This window comes from Lygodium microphyllum, chromosome 16, assembly GCF_053477565.2.
Source record: "Lygodium microphyllum isolate KBCC chromosome 16, Lygodium_microphyllum_v1.1.10, whole genome shotgun sequence".
NCBI classification, from domain to species: domain Eukaryota; kingdom Viridiplantae; phylum Streptophyta; class Polypodiopsida; order Schizaeales; family Lygodiaceae; genus Lygodium; species Lygodium microphyllum.
The window spans coordinates 118,837,839-118,864,948 of NC_141150.1; the positions used below are offsets into that span (position 1 = coordinate 118,837,839).

General features: G+C 40.1%; 1 protein-coding gene across 2 annotated transcripts; it reads left to right on the forward strand.

Annotated features, from left to right (window-relative positions):
- The first annotated feature begins 864 nt into the window (after positions 1–864).
- Positions 865–26,329, forward strand: LOC148023297 (OBERON-like protein). 2 transcript variants are annotated; one of them, XM_087696339.1, is made up of 4 exons: positions 865–1,109; positions 2,411–2,500; positions 2,723–4,108; positions 25,046–26,329. In XM_087696339.1, exons 3-4 carry the CDS (start codon positions 2,908–2,910, stop codon positions 25,639–25,641), a joined length of 1,797 nt encoding a protein of 598 aa, XP_087552465.1. In that variant the 5' UTR covers positions 865–1,109; positions 2,411–2,500; positions 2,723–2,907; the 3' UTR covers positions 25,642–26,329. The 2 variants fall into 2 exon arrangements, with proteins under 2 accessions (XP_087552465.1, XP_087552464.1); XM_087696338.1 differs by lacking the exon at positions 2,411–2,500.
- Positions 26,330–27,110: the final 781 nt, after the last annotated feature.

Genomic DNA, 27,110 nt, shown 5'->3' on the forward strand with positions numbered 1-27,110 from the left:
ATAATATGGAAAGAATGAATTATTCGTGAAATTTATGGAGTGCATCCGATCTTTGGAATTGGTTGCGCAGTTTACTCCTATGGCACATATGGATTTCTTGCAATAAAAATTTATTTGAACATTTCAATGTTGATCCAATGCATAGTTTAAAAGAGGAGTTTTTGTTTCACGCCAAGACCCAAGGAAAACAATGGGTTAAGGATTGTAGCAAGCATCCCTCAGCTCGGAAGAAGAAAAAGGAAGACCCGTACGAAGGATTGGGCATCGAGTAGAAGAAGCTCCTCATTCATGAAGAAAGGAGAAAGAGAATAGAGCGCAGAGAAGCATGGTTAATTGCAATGTATGAAAAACCTAATGCTGACACCCTTGATGTATTGGAAGCTCAAGCCAAGAAATGAAAAGAATAGCAATGTAAATAGCAGTTTGCCCGCTTTGTAACTAAACAGAATGATGACTCCCTAGCCTATTTGGGTGGACCCCCTACTTACGTCCACATTTTGTAATACTCCTCTTTCTACTTTTACTAATACAACTTATCGTTTATATTTTATTTAAAAAAAAAAGCTTTAGAGTCCCCCATGGTTCCTTTCTTTGTGACAACCACCCACGATCCCCCTTGCCATGTGAAACTTGCATTAGGTAGCGGATTGCTATAAGTGTCATTAATGTTGGTGCTTTGGACTTTGCACCACCAGGAAAACCCCAGCACCGAGCAACCAGTGGTATTGAAGTGGCAAAGGGATACGTGGGCAGGAAGGATTGGTGCAGGATTCCGATATAAAATAGCAAAAAAAAAAAACGGATGTAACAGGGACAAAAATCCGATACCTTTTCCAAAGGTTGCACTTTAGTCTTTAAGACGAAGGCACCCGCTTCTTTTCTCTCTCTCTGTTTCACATTTGAGAGAGACAGAGGGTCAGGGACAGAGAGGGGGACATCTGTTCTCTCTTTTGCTTGAGAGAGAGAGAGAGAGAGAGAGAGAGAGAGAGAGAGAGAGCGATGGCCTTCCCGACGCTCGATTCTCTTCAGCAAACACCATAGCAGGGTGATGCTTGACACAGGCAGGTGCTCCATTTCCATGAAGTTTCAAGATGCATCTGTTGCTGCAGGTATGTCTGAGCTCCCAAGTGACATCCTTATTCTCTTTTAGGCCTTTTTCTCTTTCCGTTTAAGCTGGATCCGTCTGCATGTAGGAGCATTTGTGCAGGCTTGTTGCACAGCATTAACTGCCCCCAAAGGCCTAGGAGAGAAATCGTTCAGAGTACTCCAAGGATGAATTTTGAGGGGTATTCTAGACATAAACAGAAAATTGACTCGTTTTAGTGAGATCATCTCTAGCTCTATTTAGTAAGAGTCAACGATCACCCCATTGATATGGAATCAACCAAAGATTTTTCTTAAGTGGATCGCATAACAAACTCCATAGAATTCGCCGTCAGCAGAACCTTGAAAACAAAGATTGGCTCATGCTGTAGCATCTAGATGAAAACTAATGGACGTAAAGAATTCGGGTTGATATTGTAATGATCACCTGGAAAGATCAATTGACAATGAGATATGCCTTTGTGAGACACTCAGGGCTCACCAGGTGACATGGGAATGTTTTTGTGTATTTAATACTTTTTGAGGACAGTTTCGCCTCAGAAGATGGTAACTGTTTATCTTTGCCTTATCACATCTCTCTCTCTCTCTCTCTCTCTCTCTCTCTCCCCGTTCTAGGAAGAGTCGATGATTGCTTGTGGTGCTTATTTCCAAGCAGCTTTTTGCTATTGTAAAATTTCTAGCAACAAAGCTTTGTATTACAATGGCCATACGAAAAGTAAATGGGATTTATTGTTTTTGCCAAGAGGTGGGCATTGAAACATACTGAGAACAGTACAGCCGTTCCCAACATAAAACACGCAGGATTATGGACAAGATGATGAGGACTACTTTCTTGGGTACGATGGGCATGAGCTGAATGAGATAGGCCTAGAATCCAGAGTTGAGCATATGAACAGGAGTGAAGCAACAGCTTATGAAGGCATGGAAGATTGTCTTGAAAAGAGAAGACAGACCAGCTATGGCATACATTTACAAATAGGAAAAATCATAAGAGCTGTGAGAGGCTAGAACTAAATAAAAAAACAAGTTAACTCTAACCTAATTGAGGAAGTCTCAAGTCTGCATTAAGGTACATATTTCAACAAACCAAATTAATTTTATTATACATGCTTGTACAAACTAAGAGTTGTGATAATTCATGTAAAGTATAATACTGTTTATTAGCAACTCTGTAAATATTATACAAATTTTATGTACTAAACAGTCTGATCAGCAAATCTAACTTACCATTACGTGTAAACATTTCACAAGTCTTACACAAAGCAACAAAATATCAGATTAGCTTTAGTTTCTGTAGAACATGCAGGCATCTGCAGACACTTAAAATTTCTTAACGCATGCAAAGGGGCTCTTCCATTGCGAAATAAGGTTGTGATTTACGTGCTTCAATAAACAGGTCCTTTCTGATCGAAAACTGGGAACTTAATTTTACCTGCCTATTCAATGGGCTTTTACCCATGTATACTGTTGGAGTCCCCTCTGCTTGCAATTTCAATAGTGCAATGTCACTTTACGTATTATCTATTTGTTCAGTCAACTTGACATCTTGTTGGTTGAGTTGTTTCCTTGGTCTGAATTACACACAATTGTATGTTTTGACGTGATCTTGTTGCTGAAGGTTTGGTTGCAAAACAATCTGAGATAAGCGACTTGCATACAATGGGACGTGTTAAACTTGAGCTGGCATAAAGTGGATACTTGAGCTTGAGGTCTGCCACTGTAATTTCGAGTTCTTTTCTCTATTCCTTACCTAATGTCTGTTGTGAGATTATTTAAAAGATACAGCTGTTTTGGGAGAAAATCATGAAGAGGACTAGGTCTTTTCTGGAAGGTCAGGATAGCATCAGTGGGTGTGTATCAGGGGCCATGCCATTGCATCAGACTGCTTCCAAGGATAGTACTTCAATGGTGTTGATGTGTACTCCACAAACAGCCTTAGCATCTTCAAAGGTACCTTCTTCAGATTTACAAAAGCCATCTATTGCAACAGGGAAGGCAAGCAATTCTCCTGAAACAGCCAGCTCAAGAGAAACATCACCAGTTGAACAGATAGAGGACCTTGATGGAAATGGAACATCTCATGAGGCAAATAACCTGAAGAAAAATGCAGATCCCCTTAAAGAGGACAGTGAAAGGCTAGAACAGACAGTGGTGCAACGCATAGGCAGTTTGGGTTACCCCACTTTGAAGGATGTCTCTTGTGAACCTATTGAAGTGATTGTCAAACGGATGCAAGGGCAGCCGGATGAAATGTCAGAAGATCTCAAGGGAGAGCTGCGTGAAATTCTGAATGGTAATGGAGGTTCTCAACAAAGGGAAGAATTTGCCTTGTTGCAAAAGTGGGTTCTCAGCAGGCGTGATCTATCACCAGAGTTGTTAACACAGGCAAACAGGACTCAGTTGGAGATCCTTGTGGCAATAAAGACAGGCATACAAGCATTCCTACATCCCGATATTTCTGTCACTCAAAGTATCCTAATCGAAGTCTTTTTTCACAAAAGGTGCCGCAACATGGCATGCCAAAATCTGCTGCCTGGTGATGATTGTGTGTGTGAGATCTGCAGTACGAAGAATGGATTCTGCAATGCATGCATGTGCACAATCTGCAGCAAATTTGATTTTGATGTGAATACATGTCGGTGGATAGGGTGCGATGTTTGCTCTCATTGGACACATACTGATTGTGCCATACGCACAGGCCAGATAGCTACAGGTACCTCATTAAAGGGAGCTGGTGCTACATCAGAGATAGTCTTTACGTGTAAAGCATGCAAACACACATCAGAGCTGTTAGGATGGGTCAAAGATGTGTTCCAGAGTTGTTCTGGTCAATGGCAAAGGGATGAACTCATGAAAGAGTTTGATTCTGTGCGTCGGATATTTCATGGTAGTGAGGATTCAAAAGGAAGGAGATTATTCTGGAAATCAGAAGAACTGCTCGAAAGGCTAAACAATGGTGCAGATGGAAGTATAGTTTGCACTGAAATGGAACAATTTTTTAAAGGTATGGTTTTGCTTGTGATTCGTAAAGGAGAGCATAAGGGGGAAGCTTAATCTGTTTCTGTGAGTTTTGCTAGTGCTTATTTGAGCTTATGCAAATTAAGCTGCTGCTATGATAAGATGCTGAATGGCTAATGACATAATGACACTGGGCTGTCATTGTAAAATGTAGGACGGCTACCATCTACCACGAACTTGTGATTGTAGGAAAAGTTGAATTTGTTTTAGAAAGAATTGTTATGGCTGTCATATGATTAATCAAAAGTTCGAAATATTCTGTAAGCCTACTGTTTGATATTTGGACCCTGCATTCAAGAAGAAAATGCTTTCAGAAGCTTGAAATGTTTAGAGATTATAGTGACAAGTTTCATAATTTCTTCACAATGACTCAGCAAGAGACACACATTCTCAAGAGCGGTTCTACCATGCGAGATCTAAATCACATCAATTCGTCCTTTTTGGCACACTAAATCAGATTTGCATTATAATTTCATCAGGCCTTTGTAGTCCTTGCATGTGGTTTGTGCCATCTCACTTTTGTGCCAGTCACATTCATTAAAGGAGCTTAGTTTAAGCAAGCCCTTCAAAACTTTATTTGCATGGTCCATGATCTCTTTTCATCGACTTTTAACTTACTTAGAATAATCTAGTAGTTTCTATGTTTTGGAAAGGCTTTTAGAGTTGTCCAAGATCCAAGAGGGCATATATATCCTCAACCTCAGTATGCTCTTCAAATGTGCCAAAGAACACATATCCAAAAAGCTAGAAAAAAAAGTAGACTAGGACTGAGCTCCTAATGTTTGGCACTGAGTAGAGCTCACAACTAGGGGATGACCATGACCATTGATACCCCTTGTCAGATCTTGGGTATTGTAATGCACCTAAGCATTGTCCACATTCACGTGCTCATATGTTATGTAGTGATGGGATAAGTGGAGGAGGATGACATGGTCACAAGAGCACACAAGGAAGGATTCCTCCAAGGCTTAAGGATACAAGAAGACTACGTGAGAGGTGAGACACGCGTGCTTGTGGTGCACCTATGATATGGCAGCATTTTCCTTGATAAAACAAACACATTGAAAGCGATAGAACTGTATAGAGTTGTTCTTAGATATTGGGTATATAATTGATCAAAGTTTTGGACATTTAAAATGGCCCTAGATGGTCATTTTAATGGTTAAATAGTTGTTTTTGATGACTTTGCCGACTTCGTAATTATTTTAAAAGTTTGGCTTACTTTGTAATTTATGTGAAGAGTTTTGGGCTATTTAAAGTCACTCTTGGTTTTCAATTAGTAAATCATAATGGGCATCGTAGAGAGGCATGGACGATTGTGTGTCACAAAACAGTTGAGACTTAAAGTGATCATTGAGAGCCATGCTCCTCCTTATGCAAGGCATAGAGGGATTGATGTTACAGTTAAGAGAAATAGGGCATTCATTTTATTGGCCTTTTTATAGACACAACGTGAGCAGTTTATCAAGACATGCATTGTATGTCAGAAAGTGAAGTATAATAGGCAAAAGATGTTAGGTTTATTGCAGCCCTTGCCTATTCCACATAGGCCTTGGTAGAGCATTGCTATGGATTTTGACCATTATTTACAAGTTCAGTAAGCAAGCCCATGTCGTTCCGGTGAGGAAGAAGATAAAGGCTGATCATATGGTACACTTATTTTTGTAGCACATGTTTAAGTATCGTGGCATGCTAGAGTTGATCATTAGTGATTGAGACCCTTTGATGAAATTTGTTTTGGAAGGGACTGTTTGAAAATATGAGTACCACATTGAAATTTTCTTTGTCCTTCCATCCACATTGATGGTGAGTCAAAATATGTAAATTCTATAGTTCTTGATCTTATGTATATAGTGGGAGCAACATTTGTGTTTGGTAGAGTTTGTATACAATGATTTAGTGCACAATTCTTTTGGCAAAGCTCCATTTGGGATTGTGGAAGGTGGCAAAAAAGTGTTGTCTATTTCACACACAAAGGACAAGATGTTTGAGGTTGATTGGTACGAGAACACATGGATGCATCCTATGCAAAGGGTAAGTATGCTCTTTAGAGGTCTCAAGAGAGTCAAAATAAGGCAACTGATCGCCATAGACATTCTTTTGGCAAAGCTCCATTTGGGATTGTGGAAGGTGGCAAAAAAGTGTCGTCTATTTCGCACACAAAGGACAAGATGTTTGAGGTGGATCAGTATGTAGAACACATGGATGCATCCTATTCAAAGGGTAAGTATGCTCTTCAGAGGTTTGAAGAGAGTAAAAAAAAGGCAACTGATCGCCATAGATATGCTTTGCAGTTTGCAGAGGGTGATCATGTGTTGCTGCGTTTTGAAAAGGCAAGGTTGAAAAAGATAAAAGGCAGATAGAGATTATATCCAAAGCTGAGTATGAGATAATACGGGCCCTTTTAGGTGTTGGAGAGGATCAAAGATGTTGCTTATAGGCTGAAATTGCCTCCACATTGGCAGTATATACAATGCCTTTCATTTGAGCTTGTTGAGACCTTTTCATGGTGATGAGCCTAAGGATGTATCTTTTGAAATTCAGCCAAAGGTTGAGCCAATTTAGATTTTGGCTGGTGAAATTAATCTTCTAAGTATTAGAATAAATATAAAATCAATTTTTAAAATTAAATTTTTGAAAATTAATTTAATAAGTTGGATAATGGTATTACAAGGCTGCCACTTGGCAAAACTTGCCCATGCAAGTAGGAAAAACTTTTTTGGGAGCTGGTGGAAGTCTATTTCAATCGTTGTGAGAGAAGAGCAGGCTGTGGGAGGGGGAGGAGAGGCTGTTGAACTATTCTATAGCATTAAAGACCTGCCTAGAAGCTGGAAATAGTTGTTTGAAGGCTTATTTTCAACCTTGCAATAGCGAAAACAAGCAGCCAACAGAAATTGGAGGTTGGTGAATTTTGGGCTCCTAGATTGAAGGTGATCGTTGCAGGTTTGGACTGTCTTGATTAGGGCAACACTGAATTGGAGGTGGTTTTTGCAATGGAAATCATAAATTTCTCTCTTTACAACATTCCCCTTCATTCTCTAGCCATTTCTTAACTTCCTTTAGCATTTTCTAGTAGTTTGAGTCTTCAGAGGAAGAGATTTTAGTCAATCTTTGTTGTAAACCCTAATTTACAGTAAAAATTAGGGTTTTGACAGCTAACTCAAGATGTATGCTTAGAATTGAAGGCTTAAGACTTAAATTCCAATAGTTGAAATTGAAGAATTTTAGGGAGATTCAAGAGGCCAATCAATCGATTTCAATTTAGGGCTAAATTTGTCTTACAAGGAGCAAGGTGAAAGCCAATCTCCTAAGCAAACTAAGGGGTAAATTGGTTTAAAGACTTATTGGTCATTAATGACAGCAAGTAGCACTTGGATTAGCGGAAGAGGTCTATGAATTTGAGTTGTATGCTATCCATTTGCATTAAAAGATAAAGAAATATTGAAAGAGGTACCAATTTTGGGGCCAACATATTGAAATTGAAGAATTTTAGGGAGATTCAAGAGGCCAATCAATCGATTTCAATTTAGGGCTAAATTTGTCTTACAAGGAGCAAGGTGAAAGCCAATCTCCTAAGCAAACTAAGGGGTAAATTGGTTTAAAGACTTATTGGTCATTAATGACAGCAAGTAGCACTTGGATTAGCGGAAGAGGTCTATGAATTTGAGTTGTATGCTATCCATTTGCATTAAAAGATAAAGAAATATTGAAAGAGGTACCAATTTTGGGGCCAACATGTTGTCGATTATCGAAGAATTAAGAGCTAAAGTGTGCATTTCAATTTAAACGAATTAATTACTTCTTGTAATTATTGTTAAATCAGGTTATCACTACCCTATCCAAGAAGGAAGGCTATTTTTGAACCCAAGAAAGGCAGAAAAGGTTCTTAAATCTTTGTTACATATAATAGTAACATAGAGATGTTAGTAGTCTAGTAAGCTCGTGTGAGTCCGGGTCATGTCTAGCATTACTAGGTATTTAGGCATTTTATTTTGGTCATCTTCATCTTCATGGTTATTAAGGTATTTTATGCTATCTGACATGTTGCCATTTATGCCACTATTTTAGCCTATATATTCAAGGGATTTTCCTTAGTCAATCATTCATCACCTGAGGTTTTGTTGGAGAGAGGTAGCCTATTGAGGAACCACTGATGGTTATTAAGGTATTTTATGCTATCTGACCTGTTGCCATTTATGCCACTATTTTAGCCTATATATTTAGGGGCTCCTTCTAAGTCAATCATTCATCACCTGGGGTTTTGTTGAAGAGAGGGAGCCTGTTGAGGAATTATTTCTTCAGTTTCTACACTTTAGTTAGGGTTTCGTACTAATAGCCCCTAAAAGTTGGGGTTTCGCACTGATAGCCACCTAAAGTTGGGGTTTTGCATTGACAGCCCCTAAAAGGGCTGGTGTCCTCATTTTGGTCATTTTTTAGTGGATGTCCACACAGTGGTGCACCATCCTAGACAACTGAGGCTTATAAATAGGCCGCCTCTTCATTCATTCCACTCTCATCCCTCTTTCATTCATTCACCACTCTCTCTTTGACACTCCGATATCTTTGTCTCCTTGCCATTGCTACTTATACTCCTATTGGAGAACATTGGAGTTTGTGGTTAGCATCCACCATCTCCACTTGGTGTTCTATTGTGGCGTTCTACTGTGGTGTTCTATAGTGGTGTTCTACTACTGCATTCTATTGCGGCGTTTTGCTGCTTTCTACTGTTGTGTTCTATTGATGTGTTTTGTAGCTTGACCTACTTCTTGGCGTTTGAGGAATGCACTTCTCTCCCTTGATAGTTGGTGATTATCTTCCTCATCTTCGATGGCATCAGAGGACTACGCATTGCTCCCTCAACAGTTGTTCTTCACCTTTTAGTGATACTTAGATAGCCCATTGCATGGAGGATTGCGTTTCTCTCCCTTCACTATGTAGATTCCCACAGGTGCAGCCACTTGATTTAGACAGGATAGTGCAGTCATCTTTTGAGATTTGGCTCTGTTGTATTGGCTTTTCTTCTCATAGCATGATCTAGTGCCTCATCATCGTGTTCTTTTGTGTTTCTGAGTTTCTCTTTTCTCTTAGTTGTTTGCCGCACAGACTTTGTGTTTCTCCTTTCAAACTTGATTTTGTCTTTGTGTCATCCCACACCTTGATATGATATCAAAATACACACTTGTTATCTTGACATGGTATAAGAGCGCAGGAGCTCATAGAGCTAAAGATCTTGTTCATTGGAGAAGGCAAAGACAGGGTGCGTTTTTGGTATCATCTATTGATTTCTCCCTTCATTTCCGCTGCATCATTAGGAGATAGAGATACCCTTCTCTTCCTTTCCCTCCTACCCTCCCTTTTATAGGTTGACACTTCGGTGCTATGAATTCTCCATAGGCAGATGGATAGACCATTGGGTGCTCCTTTTTTGGTATCACCAGACCTTCCATTGATGCTTGTCGACATCGACCTTTGCTCCCTACACCTCCAAAGTACATGTGTCTACACCCAGACACTCGTCCCACCTCTCCCTTTTAAGTAAAGTTCTATAGAGTAAAAGGAGGATCCTCAGGCACCATAGCCTCATTGCAACCCCCGCAATGTGCTATGGAGGTTACTTCTACTTCTTCTAGGGTTTCAAGAATGCCACTCTACAACCTATGGTTCTGCAGTCTGCTCCATTGAGAGACAATGATTGTTGGATACCATCCCCTCGGCAGTTTGCTCCTTCAAGAGAGAGTGATTGTTCGACACCTTCCATTACTTTGTCCACGTAGTCTACTCCATTGAGAGGCAATGCCCACCCTTGGTGTGGCATGAGCTTGCCCCTTTTCATAGTTGCACGGAAACACGTTTCCCAAGGTAGGAAATGTACAAAACAGGTAAGAAATTTCTTACTTTTGAGGCGTCTCTTATACATGAAAAAAAGGTGTTTGGAAAGTGGCGTTTTGGCCCCCAAAAGTGTATCCTATCATGAAAGCACCTTTCCCCTTGTGAAAGGGCTTGAAAGTGGCATTTTTCCCTTTGCAATTGTGCCTTCTATTTGAAACTTTGGGATTCATGAATCGTGATAGGCTACAGTCCTTCCAGTCAATTTGTGACTTTGCACTCTATGAACTTATGAGGAGCTTCTGATGCCTTTTCGAGTTACAAGATACAACTCTTCGTACTCGTAATGCAACTATTGATGAGGATCTGCTTGAGAGCTCCAATTCTAGCAACGTGAGTGATTGGGAGGAGGATGAGGATAGTGAGGAGGACATTCAGCATTAGCCATGATTCATGATACATTCTCTATGACTTAGGATTGACTTTTAGTAGTTGCCATAATCCATTTATGTATCGAATATTTGACAAGGTTCACGAGGCTAGGGATTTGTTTGACACTCGGTTACTTCTATGATTCTATTCATGTTTGCTGCTTTTATCCTTGCTTTAAAATGGTATTTAATGTTTCCTCTTAAATATTATGTTGACAATCATTGATATTGATATTAATAGTTAGCAACTGAAATGTGATTTAGAAACGCTCAATAGCGCTGATTTTTTTGAAGATTGGAAACTATTTGCATGCTTCTAGTGCACAATTTGATCATTGGTCATGTAGATAATGGATAGGTAGGATTATATCTTTGAGTATTTCATGTATTTAGATTCTTTAACCCATATTTTTTAACTATACAGGTAAGAAACGTTTTTCATACGTTTATTAAAAATTAATACTGTAGGAAACTTGTTTGAAATCTGTTTCCGACCTTGCCGTTTCTAAAACTTTTGGCTATTATGCCCTTTTCCCACCCTCGACTACTCAAGTTTGAGAGACCATCTTTTGGAGTTATTCAACATCTTTGACACCCTAGATACCTTCTTGGCACGACCGATAGCACTTCCTTCATTAGTAGATGACTGAGTCCATGGTCCATGAGTTTTTAGAGTCCCTCTCTTGTAAAGGGGGATTTAGAGGGGGATGTACTCTCTTTGCCCTTAGAGGGGGCGCCTACTCCTTCAGCTTCAGAGGGGGCTCTTGCTTCTCCACCCTTAGAGGGGGCACTTGGTCATCATGATGTTCTTCCCCACCATTTAGTCTTTGGGGATGGCTATCTTCGCGCATTTCTTTCTCCTCTTGATACCTAGGATCTTCAGGTACCGCCTAGATGGGGCCTTGGGAGGTTTAACCACAACTTGGTGACAAGGTCTTCGAATTTCTTCCAGCATGGAGTTACAGAGCTAGTGGCTTTTCTCTCGAGGTGGAGTTGGGTTCTATAGTTCATCCTGTCTACTGCTGCTTATTATAGGTTATATTTCAGGTGGAAATCTTGGATCTTCGGGATTCTCTACATCTTCTTTGTATCTCTCTTTGCTCCTCTCTCTCCATCCCTGTTTGGGCTTGAGAGGGGGTGTTGCGAAACCATTTCTTCAGTTTCTACATTTCAGTTAGGGTTTCACATTGATAGCCCAAAAAGGGATGGTGTCTCATTTTGGTGATTTTTGAGTGGGTGTCCACATAGTGGTGCTCCACCCTAGGTAGTTGAGGCCTATAAATAGGCTGCCTCTTCATTCATTCCACACTCTCACCCCTCTTTCATTCATTCACCACTCTCTGTCACTCCGAAACCTTTCTCTCTCCTTGCCACTATTGCTCATACCCCTATTGGAGGACATTGGAGTTTGCGGTTACTATCCATCATCTCCACTTGGTGTTCTATTGTGGTGTTTTACTGTCGTGTTCTATAGTGGTGTTCTATTGCTGCATTTTACTACGGTGTTCTAGTGGATGTATGGTTAATGCTTTGAGCATAAAAAATTTTGGGGCTTTTGACCGTGTGTGTCAAATTTTATGCCCGTGGGTATATGTACAACAGAAATTGAAGCTAAAATTTGGGAATTCTCATGTAATGTGATGTATTTGCCCTTGGAACAACTGTAATCAGTTGTGGAATGCTGTAGCACTTGGTTTGGTGCTTCTAAGAATTTACTTAGAGATCTGAAATTTCTGCTTGTACGTGGTCATTTATTGCTGGTTGGTACTTGTTTGTACCTTGGTCACTTGTGTGCCAGTTTGGGCTTGCATTTGCTGAAATTTTTGGTCACATTTGGGCTGAAAATCATGGCTGGCAGTAGTGACAGCAGTAATCTCATGCACATTAAGAAGCTTGAAGGAGTGCATAACTTTGTAGTCTAGTAAAAACAGTGCTACAATATCCTGTTGCAAAAGAAGCAGGCAAAGCTGATTAAGACCAAAGGGGCAAAGCCCGCGGACATGGAACAAGATTGGGATGAGTTAAATGAGCTTACACGCTCAAGCATCGAGCTATCGATTTCTGATGCCTTGTTGTTTAACATTGAAGGTTTGGATTCTGCATATGCTATTTGGACGAATTGTATGCACAGGAGAGTGCTGCAAGCAAAGTGTATTGGCTGAAAAAGCTTATGGATTTGCGTATGAAAGAGGGTACAGCAATGTCTACTGAGTTGAGTGAGTTTAACTCCATTTTCAGCCAGCTGGTTGCCTTGAAGTTCTTGATTGATGAAGAATTTAAGGCTATGTTCTTGCTTTGCACTCTTCCAGAGAGTTGGGATACATTTAGGACTGCTATGAGCAATTCTAATGCGATTCTTTTGTATGCTGATGTAGAGAGTGCTCTACTCATGGAAAAAATGAATTGGTAGAACAATGCATCCAGTAAGTCTTCTAGTGCTTTGCATACCAGGGGCAGATCACAGCAAAAAGGCAAATCTGATAGCAAAGGATGCAGTAAATCACGTGTCAAAGATGTTGAATGCCATCATTGTGGCAAGAAGGGTCACTTTAAACGTGACTGTTACAAATGGAAGAAAGAGGAATGGAAGGGCAAGAAGACAGATGATAGCAAGGAAGAGAAGAAAGAGAGTCAACCTAAGAAGAGCAGTGTCAAAATTAAAGAGGTGAATGTAGTCACTCATGACAGTGACAGTGGGAATGACGTACTCTTTGTCTCTTTACACTTTGGTGCACATGCTTTACTTGCAGATACAGATGATGACATGCATACTTGGATTCTCGATTCAGGTGCTTCCTTTTATGTCACCCCTCATCGTGAGTGATTCTCTGCCTATACAGGGGACTATGCATGTAACATTGCGGGTATTGACAGCGTACAATTGTAGTTTCAGCATGGTTCTGTCTTCACACTTCAGCATGTACAGCATGTACCTTAGCTCAAGAAGAGCTTGATTAGCATAGGGCAGCTAGATGACGATGGATTTCATACCACCTTTGGTGATGGGAAGTGGAAAATCTATAAGGGATCTAGAGTGATTGCCAGAGGTTGTAAAAGCGATACCTTGTATCCTCTCCATGTATCTAGTGTGTGTGACCATGTTGTTGCAGTGACCGAGCAGCCAAGTGTTTCTTTGTGGTATGGCTGGTTGGGATATGGCACTATTTTAGCCTATATATTTAGGGTCTCCCTTCTCAATTAGTCATTCATCACTTGAGGTTCTTTCGGAGAGAGGGAGCGAGTGCTAGTGCCATGCAACCAATGACTCATTGCTGTACGCGACTCATATTTGGCATATAGATTCTATCTCGAGTATTATTCCGAGTTTTCTTCTTTGCAGTATTCTTTTGTGTTTTCTCTTTCTTTCTCTTTTGTCTTGTGTTTACTAGTTTATTACAATATCTGTTTATGCTTCCGTTGCTGCATTCACTTCTAACAGGAGATTTGTACAATTATTAGCTATGCTAACCCAAGATTTGTCTAGTCTTCAAATCCACAAAGTCTCTCAAATATCCTATTCAGGACAGCTCTCAACTCTATCAAGATCGATCTCAACTAGTCTTCACCTTGATCAAGTCACAAACTCTCTGAATTGCCTCGATGTCGTGTGCACTCCAACACACAAGTAGAATTACTCACTACTCCTTGCAACTTGGCAGAAGAAGAAGAAGAAGAAGAAGAAGAAGAAGAAGAAAGAAGATATGATAACTGAATAAATGAAGGAGCAATCATTGCTTTTGAGTCATTTGTAGTTTTCTCTTGCTTGGTGTCCTGTTCCTTGTCGGGGCAATCCTCTTTCCAATGACTTGGCTTGCTAGAGATGTGACAAGTAGACTCCTTGGCTTTATCTTGCTTTGTCTTCTCATTGTCATGGGGACATGAAATTTTTGAGATGCTTTAATCTTGCCAGTAATATTTGATTATTTTAATAATCAAATGTGCAAGGTTGCTAGGCACATGTGATGTACATGGCAATTATTTCATGGTTGATGGCCAAGGACCCCGAGGAGTTAGTGGATGTCAAAGGCAAAATTTGTGACAAGTTATGCTAGCTAGGCTTTGGTTGTCAATTGGTGTTAGTTGACCCTAGAATAGTTAATTGGCCATTAAGTGATAGGGGTGACACTAGGGACTAGGCATTAATTAAGGATGGGCACATTTAATTTTGGGAAAGGTCAGAAGGGCTGAAATTAATTTTCAGAATTAGATTAGTTTTGAAAATGGTTGGAAATTTTTGGAAAATGGGATTAGAGGGCTTCCACTTGGCAAAAATACCCATGCTACTGGAGAGTCATTCAATGTTGGCAAGCACAGAGAGAGAGAGAGAGAGAGAGAGAGGGTTACTGGTCCAATTCTCTGCACATAGAAATCAGCATTTGCTGCAGATAACAGCCATCAGAAAGCTCCAAGAGGCATGCAATTGTAGAGAGACCCCCTTTAGGGACTAGCGATAGCATTGTTGATCAAGCGACAACATTTATGAGGGTTCAGGATAAGCAACTGCATTAATTGCAGACTTGACAGACCAACAATCAGTTTTGGGTATTTTCTCATGAAGAATTTAGATCTCTCTCTTATCTCAGCATTCTTTCACCTTCTCCAGCCTATTCTCTGAAGATCTCAAGCATCTCTTTGCCATTTGGAGCAGATCTCAATTAAATTTGGTGGACAATGGGGAGAATTCTGCTGTAAACCCTAAATTTCTACAAAAATTTGGGTTTACCAGCCACCTTGGGACCCCTGCCATTAGTGAAGGGCATCGTACATTGAATTCAGCACCTGAAATTCAAGGGATTGTTAGGGATTTTAGATGCCACCTCGTCCATTGTGAATCGAGGTAGCATTTGGCCAATTGGTGGTTCCATTAGAGTAAGTCCTGGGTGAAAATCAGGGGGAAATTGGCCCAAATCGGTTGCTGATTGTTTGTATGGCAAGGGGCTGTTGGATCAACAAAGGAGATTGTGAATTCTCAGCTTGTACTCAATCCATTAGCAAATAAAGTCAAAGAAATACCAAAAGGGCCAATAGGGTGTCTATCATCCAAGATTGTTAAGGTAAAAGTGTGCATTTTAGTTTATGCTCTTTTATTAATTGGCGTTGTTAAGTGCTTGATTAGGTATTACCACCCTATCCAAGAATGAAGGTTGGTTTCATGGTCCCATTGTTGGGATATCACTCAATCCTTTGATTTGGTGGGTCCAAGGCACCTGATTGCAAGCCAAAGCTTTGTGCTATTACTGATTTTTGTGCTCAACTGAGTAATTACAGCAAGATGTCTTCATATAGTGAGGTGTTATCAAGTAGTGTTGATGCCTCTCAGTATGGACATTTAGATGGGGAAGAAAGAAATGCAATGCTTGATCTTGGACAAGGCTCATATGATGGACAACAAGCTGAAAATGTCTTGTTGGGTAGGATGCAGGGCCTTCAAGGCAAAATGAGGCTAATGACCAACAAGGGGAAGAGGAATTTGATGACCAGTTCAAGAATCTGATGAGGATTACAACAAATCTTTTTGCTGAATTGGCAAAGGATCCTTAGTTTGTTTGATCTTTGAATGCTTGGAAGAAGGATAGTAAGGGCAAGAAGAAGAAATCATCTTCTACACCTTTGGGACAACAAGGTGCACTAAAGGCAATGCTAGAGCCTTCACTTAGAACTCCTAAAGAAGCCAGTGAAAAGAAACCATTGGTACCTTCAGGGCAAGATGTGCAAATGCAAGGCCATCATGGAAGTGCCAATGCAATGGAATTTGGATAGCTGGGCATGCATACTATGATGGGGCAGCTAGGATACTTTGGTGGTAGCACGACTTTTCATGCAATGGTTGGACAAGGACCAGATATGGAAATGCATGACACAACTCCCTATGGTATGCAACAACCAATGCATAGTGTGCAAGGGCCTAATGTATTTGGGTATGATTGGAAATGTGCATAACCCTATGTACGATAGCATTGGTTTGATGCTCAGGGCACAAAGTGGCATGTTTGGTAATGCATCTGCACTCTCGAATGCCTATGGGACTCAAGGAATGAGTGTTGGTCATGCAAATGCTTTGTTTGGACTTGGTCATGATGTAAATACAACAAATGTACCCTTTTTGCAACAGTTCGTGTATGATAACTTGAGACCCAAAGGGGCAATAAAAGATTGATGAGGGTGGAAAAGTAGTGAAGTTTGAGTCCTTTAATGGTGCACAAGATAGGTTGAAAGCTTTGACTTTCATTTAGGAGTTGGATACAGTCTACTTTGGAGGAAAACTACACTGAATCCTCTAAGATTCAGAAGGCAACCACTTTCTTAAAGGGAAATGCATTGCAGTGGTGGTCCACACTCTTGATGCAAGGTAGAGTGCCTTCAACATGGGTACACTTTAAGCAAATGTTTGCATCATATTGGTTGACAAGTAACTTTGAGATGGACATCATGACGGTTGGGAATAAGCTTAGTGCAAAGAAATGCAATAATTTAGAGCAATACAATAAGAAGTTTTGGAATACATCATTGCATGTCACTTCTTCTCATCCTTAATACACAAGAAAAGAGAGAAAGCCTGATTTGGCACAAGACCACTCCACTACTCGCATGTCTAATTCATGTAAGATTGCAAGCTGATTTGTATAACAAGAAATACACTAATGGCGCCTAAGTAAGGAACAAACCCACAAACAGAAGTAAACACCGAGAAGTCGGATACGCTCCAGAAACCAGAACCGAAGCATACAGCTATGAATCGATACGATTCAAGGCGTAGCTTTACCTGATGTGATTAATTTGATAGACATCCTAGTTGCTTAGAAAAGTGCCGATATATTGAAAGCCAACACCATGTCGTAGATAATAAGCTCGACTTGGGAGAAATCCCAGTCGACATTCAACAAATGGTAAACCAACACGACCTACAAACCAAAATGGTGTATCATGGTAGACCAATTAAGGATGAATAAGTGGAAAAATATGTATATGTGTTGTCTAAAGGAATTTGGGATTTTTATATAAAATCCACTATGTCTAGCATGTCTCAGCTCACAGAGACTGCTTCTACAACCAATGCTTTGCCTGTGTGAAGGATTTGCACTTCCAAGAGAGTGGGGAAAAGCCGAATAAAAAGATGTCTAAGGCTGAAAAAAGAGGCAGATTTGAAAATCAGCTTGAAAAGAGGCCAAACTAGTAAAAAGAAAGGGTCAGAAATCATTGGCACAACGTAGGGAATTTATGGTTGAAAATAAATGCTTCATTTGTGAATGGGAGGGCCCTAAACATTAGTGAGATTAGTGCCTGATATTGTTAGCAATCAGTCCAATCAGGGATCAACTTGCATTGATGTTCTTTGATAATGGTGCACTAGCTAACTTCATTTTTGTAGACATGGAAGCTTGTCTAGGCATCAGAGAGGATGAGATGGAATCCATGGGGAAAGTTGGAATGGCATGCAAGGGCCATGCATAACCTGTCATACCGCTCATTAGAAAGCTTCGATTGCATATTTAGGGATATGTGGATAGCGAAGAGTTCTTTATTGCTCCACTTGAGGGTTGCGATGTTTTGCTTGGTATGCCATGGTGCCATCGTATGCATGTAGTGATTGATTCACATGCAAAAGTTTTTACTATTTAGCATAAGGGCAAGACCCATACACTCGATGTAAAGTTGAAAGGGGAATCTATCCCTATTGTAATGACTGCTACCATTTCTAAAATAATGAAAAATCACCTTTCGGCATACTTAGTTTTTTCTAAGGATAAGGTTGATAATGAAAATGTTGGGAACATATCAAAGTTAAAGAGGGTTCGCCTTCCATTTTTGAAAATGTATGATGATTGTTTCTCTTAGTCACTTCCAGTGTAGTTATTGCTTGAAAGGCTTGAAGATCATGGCATAGATATTTCCTTGAAAGCAGCCCACCTAATAAGCCACCCTACAGAGTCAGTGCAGCCCAGCAAGAGGAGATTATGAGCCAAGTGAATGAGCTGTTAGAAAAAGGGCTCAACCGTATAGATTTGAAAAGTGGGTATCATTAGATACACATTAGACTGGAGAATGTGCCTAAGATAGCTTTTAGAATATCTTTTGGGTTGTATTAGTTTCTTGTCATGCCTTTTGGACTTACGAATGCTCGTGTCACTTTTAATCGGATAATGAATCACATCTTCAAGCCATATAGGGGATTTGTGGACACTTTCTTTGATGACATGATTGTCTATTCAAAGAATGAGACAGAGCATAGAAGGCATTTGGACATTGTGTTCAATTAATTGGGTAAGCCTAGGCTAGCCATTAATGGCAAGAAAAGTGAATTCTTTTTGCATGCAATTTGCTTTTTGGGGTATATTGTATTGGCTGATGATATTCGTATTGATCCTATAAAAGTTGAAGTAATACGCTTATGGCTACCATTGAAGAATGTACATGAGATCCGTGGCTTCTTGCATTTATGTTCTTACTATAGAAAGTGTGTACTCTGGTTTGTTGAAACTGCATCTTCATTGTATGCTTTGTAGATAAAAATTGTGCTATTTAGATGGGCAGTAGTGGAAATTTTAGCATTTGAAAAGTTAAAGGAAAAGATGACTTCAGATCCTGTGCTTGTTGCTTAATCTAAGAAAGGTATCATGGTTCAATGTGATGTGTGTGGAAATAGTATTGGGGTTGTTTTAATGCAAGATGGCTTAGTTGTGGCTTATGAGAGCCGTCTTCTCCACAATGCAGAGAGAGATTTGCAAGTCTATGAGAAAGAACTCTTGGTTGTAATTTGTGCACTATCTATATGGAAACATTACTTGTTAGGGGCTGGTTTTACAGTGGAGATAGACCATTAGACTTTGAGGTACTTTCTAACGTAGATAAAGTTGTCAAAGAAGCATGTGAGATAGGTAAACTTTCTCTTTATGTTTCATTTTCAAATTGTATATATTGATGGTAAAAAGAATGTTGTGGCTGATGTATTGTCATGTAAGCCTAAAATTTTGGCCGTCAGGATGGTTTATCACATGGAGTTGGATGCCATGAAGGAACAATATGCTATTGATTTGGACTTTGCTAATGTTTACGATGAACTTTGCAATGGCTAGAGACATGAGCACTTTGTACTTAGAGATGGATTTTTGATGATGTATGGACGACTATGTGACATAAAGCAGTTGAGGCCTAGAGTGATCATTGAAAATCATTCTCCTTGATATACAGGGCAAAGGTATTGATGCGCTAGTCAAAGCAGTTGAGCATTTCTTTTATTGGTGAGCTTTGAGACATGATATAGAGCAGTTTGTCAGGACATGCATCGTATGTTAGAAGGTAAAACATGATAGACAAAAGATGTGGGTTTATTGCAGCCCTTGTCTATTCTAGACGGGCCTTGGTAGAGTGTTGCAATGAATTTTATCTAGCAGCTCCTAGAATACCTACGGGGAATGAAAGGATATGGATTGCCATTTATAGTTTAGCAAACAAGCCCATTTTATTTCGGCGAGGAAGGAAATAAAGACTCATCATACGGCACGATTGCTTTTGTAGCACATCTTTAAGTATCATGGTATGTTAGAGTTGATCGTGAGTGATTGAGATCCTTGGATGACCAATTTATTTTAGAAGGGATTGTTTGAGAATATGGATACTGTAGCCAGTCTTTCTCCTTGGATAGGGTGGTAAACCCTTGATTACAACTTAATTATAGTAGCAAACAATAAAGTGTAAATTTAAAACTGATCAGAGTTTTTGCCTCAAAATCGAGGCAAAATTCATGCTAAATTGATCATAAGCTGATGCAAAAGTATAATTCCAGTGCCCAGGTGAAACTCATACTCATCTGCATATATCTTACAGTGACTAGTATACTAAGTAGTGACCTCATGGCAAACATACTGTCACCGCAGTACCTTGGATGCATGGTGAATACATATGAGATCCACTACATACGAGAGCTGTCCATTACTGAGGAGCGGAGGTGGTAGCTCGCTCACAAGCATAAGGTAATACTCTAGACCTCTGCTCTGCTGAACCTGATTGAGCCCGAACTAAAGTCGGCTCTAATTGGAAAGCATCAAGGTAAAGTTGCAACAATTGAGGATGGTCTGCCAAGTCATCCTCCTCCATCCATTTGGTATCCATTGGTGAATAATTCTGAAACTTCACCAAGTACCTTTTGGAACCCTTACCCTTGATCTTTTTCTCTTTGTTTGCCAAAATCTGCTCTAGTATCAGCATTTCATCGAGCTCTTCAACCTCTGGCTGAATTTCAGTAGATAATTATTTCGTTGCCTTGAAAAATTATTTGACTGGCCAATAATTAAATTGGCTAGGCAACTTCCATTCCCGAGTATCTCTGCGCCATCTGGCACCAGATACCACCAAGTACTTGTGCGGCATAACTTATAGCAACTTTTGCCTTTGATCTCCTGTGATTTCCTCAGGTCTTGGGCTCGTAAATTTCCTCTAATCCCAGTTGCGCCTCACATGTGTAACATTTACTTAATCATGTGATTGAAAGTTAATCCACATGCTAAGGGAGGTTTCAAAAATACATGTCCTCATGATAGGTACCATGTTGAAATTCTCATCATTCTTTTATTCGTAGACAGATGGTCAGTGCAAAGAGGCTAGTTCTAAAATGTTGGATCTTTTGAGGTGCTATGTTTTAGATCATAAGACATAGTGGGAGTAGTGCTTGGAATTGGTTGAGTTTGCTTATAACAACACGGTGCATAGTTGGATTGGCAAATTTCCATTTGAAGTGGTTGAGGGTGGCAATAAGGTACCATCTATTTTGTAGACTAACGACAAAATCTTGATGTAGAAGGCAACTAATCACCATAGACGTGCTTTGTAGTTTGCAGAGGGTGATTATGTATTGCTGCGTTTTGAAAAGACAAGGTTGAAAAAGAGGAAAGAAAGAGAGAGATTGCATCCGAATTTAAGTAGGAGATACTATGGGCCCTTCTAAGTGTTGGAGAAGGAGAAGATCATCAATGTAGCATTTCGGCTGACATTGCCTCGACAATGGCGGATACGTAATGCCTTTTATGTCAGTGTGTTGAGGCCTTTTTGTAGTGATGTGCTAGAGGATGTATTTGTTGAAATTTAGCTTGAGGTTGAGTTGGATGAGATTTTGGTACCCCAATAAATTTTTGTACGTAAGGAAAGAAGTTAGGGGTAAAGTTTCTAGGAGATATTTGGTGAAGTTTCAAAACTATTTACCAATGGATGCAAAGTGGATGGAAGAGGATGACTTGGCAGACCATCCTCAGTTGTTGTAGCTTTACCTAGATGCCTTTCAGTTAGAGCCGACTCGGGCTCAGTCAGGTTCAGCAAAGCGTGGGTTTGGAACATTGCTTGATGCTCAAGGGCAAGGTAGCACTTTTACACCTCTAGCTGTGGACAACTCTCATATGTAGTGGATCTTGGATGTATTCAGTATACATCCAAGGTATTGTGTTGATAGTATGTCTACCATGAGGTCACTGCTCAGTGTACTAGTCACTGTGAGATGTATGTAGGTGAGTATGGATTTCATCCGGGCAATGAAACTATACATTTGCATCAGTTTGATATGAGTTTTGTATCGGTTCATGATCAATTTGAGATTAATTTGTGATTAGTTACAACTCAGTTTTTAATCAGTTAGAGATCAGATTATGGTCACTTTTGGATCAATTTTGCATTAGTTTCTGATTAATCTTTGCACTCAGTTTGTGATGAGTTCGGGATCACATTTGCAATAGTTTGTGACCGGCTTTCATATCAGTTTATGATCAGATTACGCTCAGTTTACAATGGTTTACAGCTGGTTCCATGGAGAGCAGCATGTTAGTGAATGCCATTGATAGTTTCAACCATGGTTTATGTTGAGTATATGCTTTACTATGGTTGTGATGTCATGACAGTTGAGAAATAGGTGTTATGGATGCATCCAATGGGTTTCTAGCAACAATTCTGGATTGATTTTCAGCTTTATGTCAATTTTATACTGTGCATTTGGGGCATATGGCATGGCTAGACAGTAGTGGCCAATGTTGTGTGATTGTGATGCCTTATGGAGATTCAAGGGAAGTATACTCTTGCTTTGGTACAAATTCAGTGCAATTGAGGACATTGTAGGGATTTTAAGGAAAGTACACTCTTGCTTTGGTACAATGCAGTGCAATCGAGGACATTGTAGGGATTTCAAGCGGAAGGTCTATCACGAGGACATGAAATTTTTGAGATGCTTTAATCTTGCTAGCAAGGTTTGATTAATTTAATAATCAAATGTGCAAGGTTGCTAGGCACATGTGATACACATGGCAATTATTTCATGGTTGATGGTCAAGTATCCCAAGGAGTCATTGGATATCAAAGGCAAAAGTTGTGACAAGTTATGCTAGTTGATTACAGTTTATGCTCTGTTATTAATTCCTATAATTAAGTGCTTGATCATGCATTACCACCCTATCTGAGAATGAAGCTTGGTTTCACTCATCCTTCTTCTTTGTGTTGTTCTTCTTTCCCTTCTATTGGGAAGACTGATCTGTCAATGCCTTTGGACTTGGGAGCATTTTGACCTTTGAGTTTGGATCAAGACCATCGGAACCAACTCCTTCCACTTAATCGTACTTGGCTGCCTTGAAGCAATCGAGGTGGAATAGAATGCATTGAATCGGAGTGGTATCTGCAAAAGAAGAGTTTTTGCCATGTCCTCCTAGGTGATCATCTTCCTTGCATTCTGGACTTGCATTTGCAATTGCCGAAGCTTATTGACATGCTCCCACATAGAAGAAGACTTGTTGGGACTCAAAGTCCACATTTGAATCTCTAGAGACACCCGCTTCATAATGGTCATTCGATTGTACATTTGATCCAACTCAAGTCACATCTCTTGAGTCACGATCAAGTGCTCAATGTGAGCAATAATAGCTGGAGTGTAAGAGAGGAGGTCAGAACGGATGCCAGCATTCAGTTTATCCCAATGTGCCCGTTCCTTGAGCAACTCGACTTTTGTATCAGTAGGAAGCTTGGAAAGATCACAAGCTGTAGGATGGTCTATAGCCTTGGTCACGAGCTGTGCCAAATTATAGTAGGACTCTAGGATGGCAAGCATCATTACCTGCTGGATGTGAGAATTCTCCCCATCAAGCTTTTGATATGAAGGAAGAGTCAGTAACGCGGGGACCTTAAAAGTCCATAATAGCTTGAAACTGTGTCCATCTCGGAAGACATTGTCACCTGAATGACCTGCTCGAAAACAAGGGCAGCCCCCTTTGACTCCTAGGTGATTAAAACTCAAAATCTCCTCCAAAGGCTGAAAATACAGCCTTTTCTTCTTTATGAATAGCAAAAACTTGCAAAGAACAGTAATTTCACTTATTTCTTGCGTTTCACTTGTTTGCCTCAGCCTCTGAAATTCTAAAACACCAACTTTTGTTGCGTTGAAATCTCCTGTTCAGGTCTGCCCTCAATCAATCAGCCCTTCAACACTGCTTTGATACCATGTCAGAGTGGGGCAAATGTGGAAGTGTAAGGACAAGACTAAAAGACAATGAACACAAGAGAAGAGGGAGAGAGAAAAGAGACAGTAGAATATGGAAACCTGCAGTAAATGATTGCTGAAATGAAGAAGGTAGATGCACAAACGGGCTGTTGAAGTATCTCCGCAAGTCAATCTCTCTCCACTTGAAACAAACAAGTGAGGTGAGCTAGCTGAAGGCTGCCAATAAATAGCTGAAAATAGGCCACTAAAATGACCAGGGTGGCTAGGTAAATCTGGCTGACCAGCTGCTGAAAATGGCTGACTGTGCATAATAAATGCAGAAAATCTGCTATCTGCCCCCAATGTGCTGAGTGGCACTGCTGCCTGTTCACACTGTGTTTGACCTGCCCAGTATAAGGTGCCCGCTCCTGGTGACTGCTGAAGATGCCCAAATTGACAGGAAATGCATAATTGTGCCTGAGAGAGCTAACTGTACAACTGTTACCAAAATATCTTTATCATATTGGAACCAGCTTTGGAAAGCCTTGGGCTTGCTATTATTTGGGGATCAATCTATTACAAACATTTACTCACATAATCACTTTTGGGAAAATTTGTTTCTATGGCCTTGGACAGGAATTATCGTATAGTCTTATTAATTTTTACTTAGTCTCTCGCGGTTTTTGCTGGAGTTCAATAACTTCTATAACTGCTTACAAGGATTGACTGAGCAAAGCAAAGACCTCAAGAATAAGATGCATTGCTGGCAGGCTACTGAAGCACATTAAAATTTTCTGAGTTCTTGCTTGGCAGATGGCAGAATCGAGTGATCTTCTGTGCCCGAGCTGCCTTTAATGGCTTGACATCTCAAAGGTGTAGTCGATAGAGAATGTTTTGTTCTTGGATGGAATGACATATAAGATATAGTTGACCACTCATTGCAAGACCTAGAATGTAACACCTTAGGGAAAACCAGGACTATGTAGCAAAGTTTCTCCAGTTTTGCTCATCCATGCCTGAAAAATATAATGCACATGTATTAACTGTAAATGTAAGTGTAATCAGCATCATTAGTGGAATTAAAAATAGAAAAATTGAAGTCTTTGATTTTGGTGCTAAGCTGTATTGTTGATTGGAATAACGCTTGGACACATCAGGTACATATCCATCCATGTGGCTAGTCATTTATCTACACCATTGCTGATTTAAGGAATTTTTGCAGAAATGGAAGCTGAAGATCTAAGAATTTGTAAAGGAGAACTTGCAAAGATGATAGAACCTCAAGAAGCCTGTAGTCGTATTGCAGAAGTTGTAGAAGAAGCCGTCGCTAAAATGCAGACTGTTACAGAGGAGAAGGCACGAATGCTGAAGAAAGCTCGGCTCACATTAGAAACATGTGACAAGGAGCTGGAGGAAAAGAAGCGAGAACTGCAGGAGCTACAAGTTGAGAGAGATAGGAAGAAACAGGAAATAGAGGAGTTAGAGACAATTGTTAGGGTAAAGCTGGCAGAAGCTGAGATGTTTCAGAAACGTGCTAGTGATGCACGGCAAGAAGCTGAGGAGTTGCAGCAAGTAGTGGCAGCCAAGTCTGAAAAGATTGAAGAAGAATGCACTGCTCGATACCTGCAATTGCGTCTCAATGAAGTTGAGGCTGAACGGCGTGCTCTCTTTGAAAAAATACAGCTACAGGAATATCCTCATCTGCAGCCAGATGCATCTCAAATGTTGATGATGTGTAAGATACAAGACTTGCTTAAAAGAGTTCATACCAAAAAGGAACCGTCAGATTCCAAGGGGACCTCTGGACCAACACAATAGCCCAGATGTTTCCAAGTCCTTTCTTGTTGCCTTCAGTATCGGTTTTCAGAATTGGACATGCCATATGGAACCCTTATACTGAAGAAGACCTCTAGTAGAATCCGCATACAAAGGACTGATCACTGATGGTCTGTGTTAGAATCCATTACATCATGCAAAAGTTTATTTAGTACTCCACTGTTTTACAGTGGCACTTTGGATTGGAAGTGCAATGGAGGGAAGCAGGGGTGTTCTGTTTTGCTTTCTTTGTTTATTCTAGTTTAGCAATGACCAGCAAGCATGGGGTTCTAAATGTTCCTCATGAAGCTGAAGAATGTAAACTACTCTCTATTTAAGCTATGGAGAAAATACTGTCTGCACTTTTGCATATTTCACTTGCAGAAACTTTTTATAGGAGTGTTCTGTTTTGCTTTCTTTGTTTATTCTAGTTTAGCAATGACCAGCAAGCATGGGGTTCTAAATGTTCCTCATGAAGCTGAAGAATGTAAACTACTCTCTATTTAAGCTATGGAGAAAATACTGTCTGCACTTTTGCATATTTCACTTGCAGAAACTTTTTATGAAATGGAAAACTGCAATATGTTATGTGGGACAACCTGTACATGGCTGATTTTATTCCAGCCTGCAGATCGTTTGATTTAATGTAAATATATTATGGGACTAGATTTACTCCGAACCATTTTCTATTTTACCTGTGATTTCCCAGTACTACCCAACAAAATGAATGTGCTTGCTGAGCGAGCTGTATCAGCTGTGTGAAAGCCTATGAACAGAAACAGCAGAGGTGTTTTCAAGAAGTTTGAAGGAAAACAGCTGCATGCTGAATTTTATGCTCTTGAAGAGATCCATCACAATGTTTGCAATGATAGCCACTCAAGTAGGAATATACTTGCATTCTGTACTTTCAACAACTAGCTGCCTCCATTGGGCGTATCTGTTAGATCCTCTGGGTCAAGCGCTGGAGCAGGTATTGAAAAATGGGTCAGAGAGGAAGCTTGAGTATTGCTTTATTATCAATGCTCCTCCAAATAAGCACATCCTGAATTAATGTTTCTTTCCGTGTTTGTCGTCTTAGATGTTTGCTTATTTCATATATAGCAGACTTTTCACAGTTAATGGGCAAGTGCCAGTCTGTTGCTCATTGTGTTGAAGTTCAGCCTAGTATGTTCACTTGTTTAGTTGCTTGGTTCCTCAATTGTTTCCACACAAGTATGGATTACATTCTTACCTTTTAGAACCTTACAGAAAGGTTGCCTTTGCACCTTTAAGAACCTTAACATGCTTTTAGCCCTTCCAATCTTGCATCTCTCTCATTAAGAGGCAGCCCAAACATGTCAAATAACTGGCCTTTAGCCTGCATGGTCATTGTAAAAAAGGGCTCCTTAGCATGGATGGCAGAGTATACTCGTCTCCTGCTGTTGTTCTATCACCAGTGTCATCCACAGTAGTATCGTCTAACCTGCCACCTC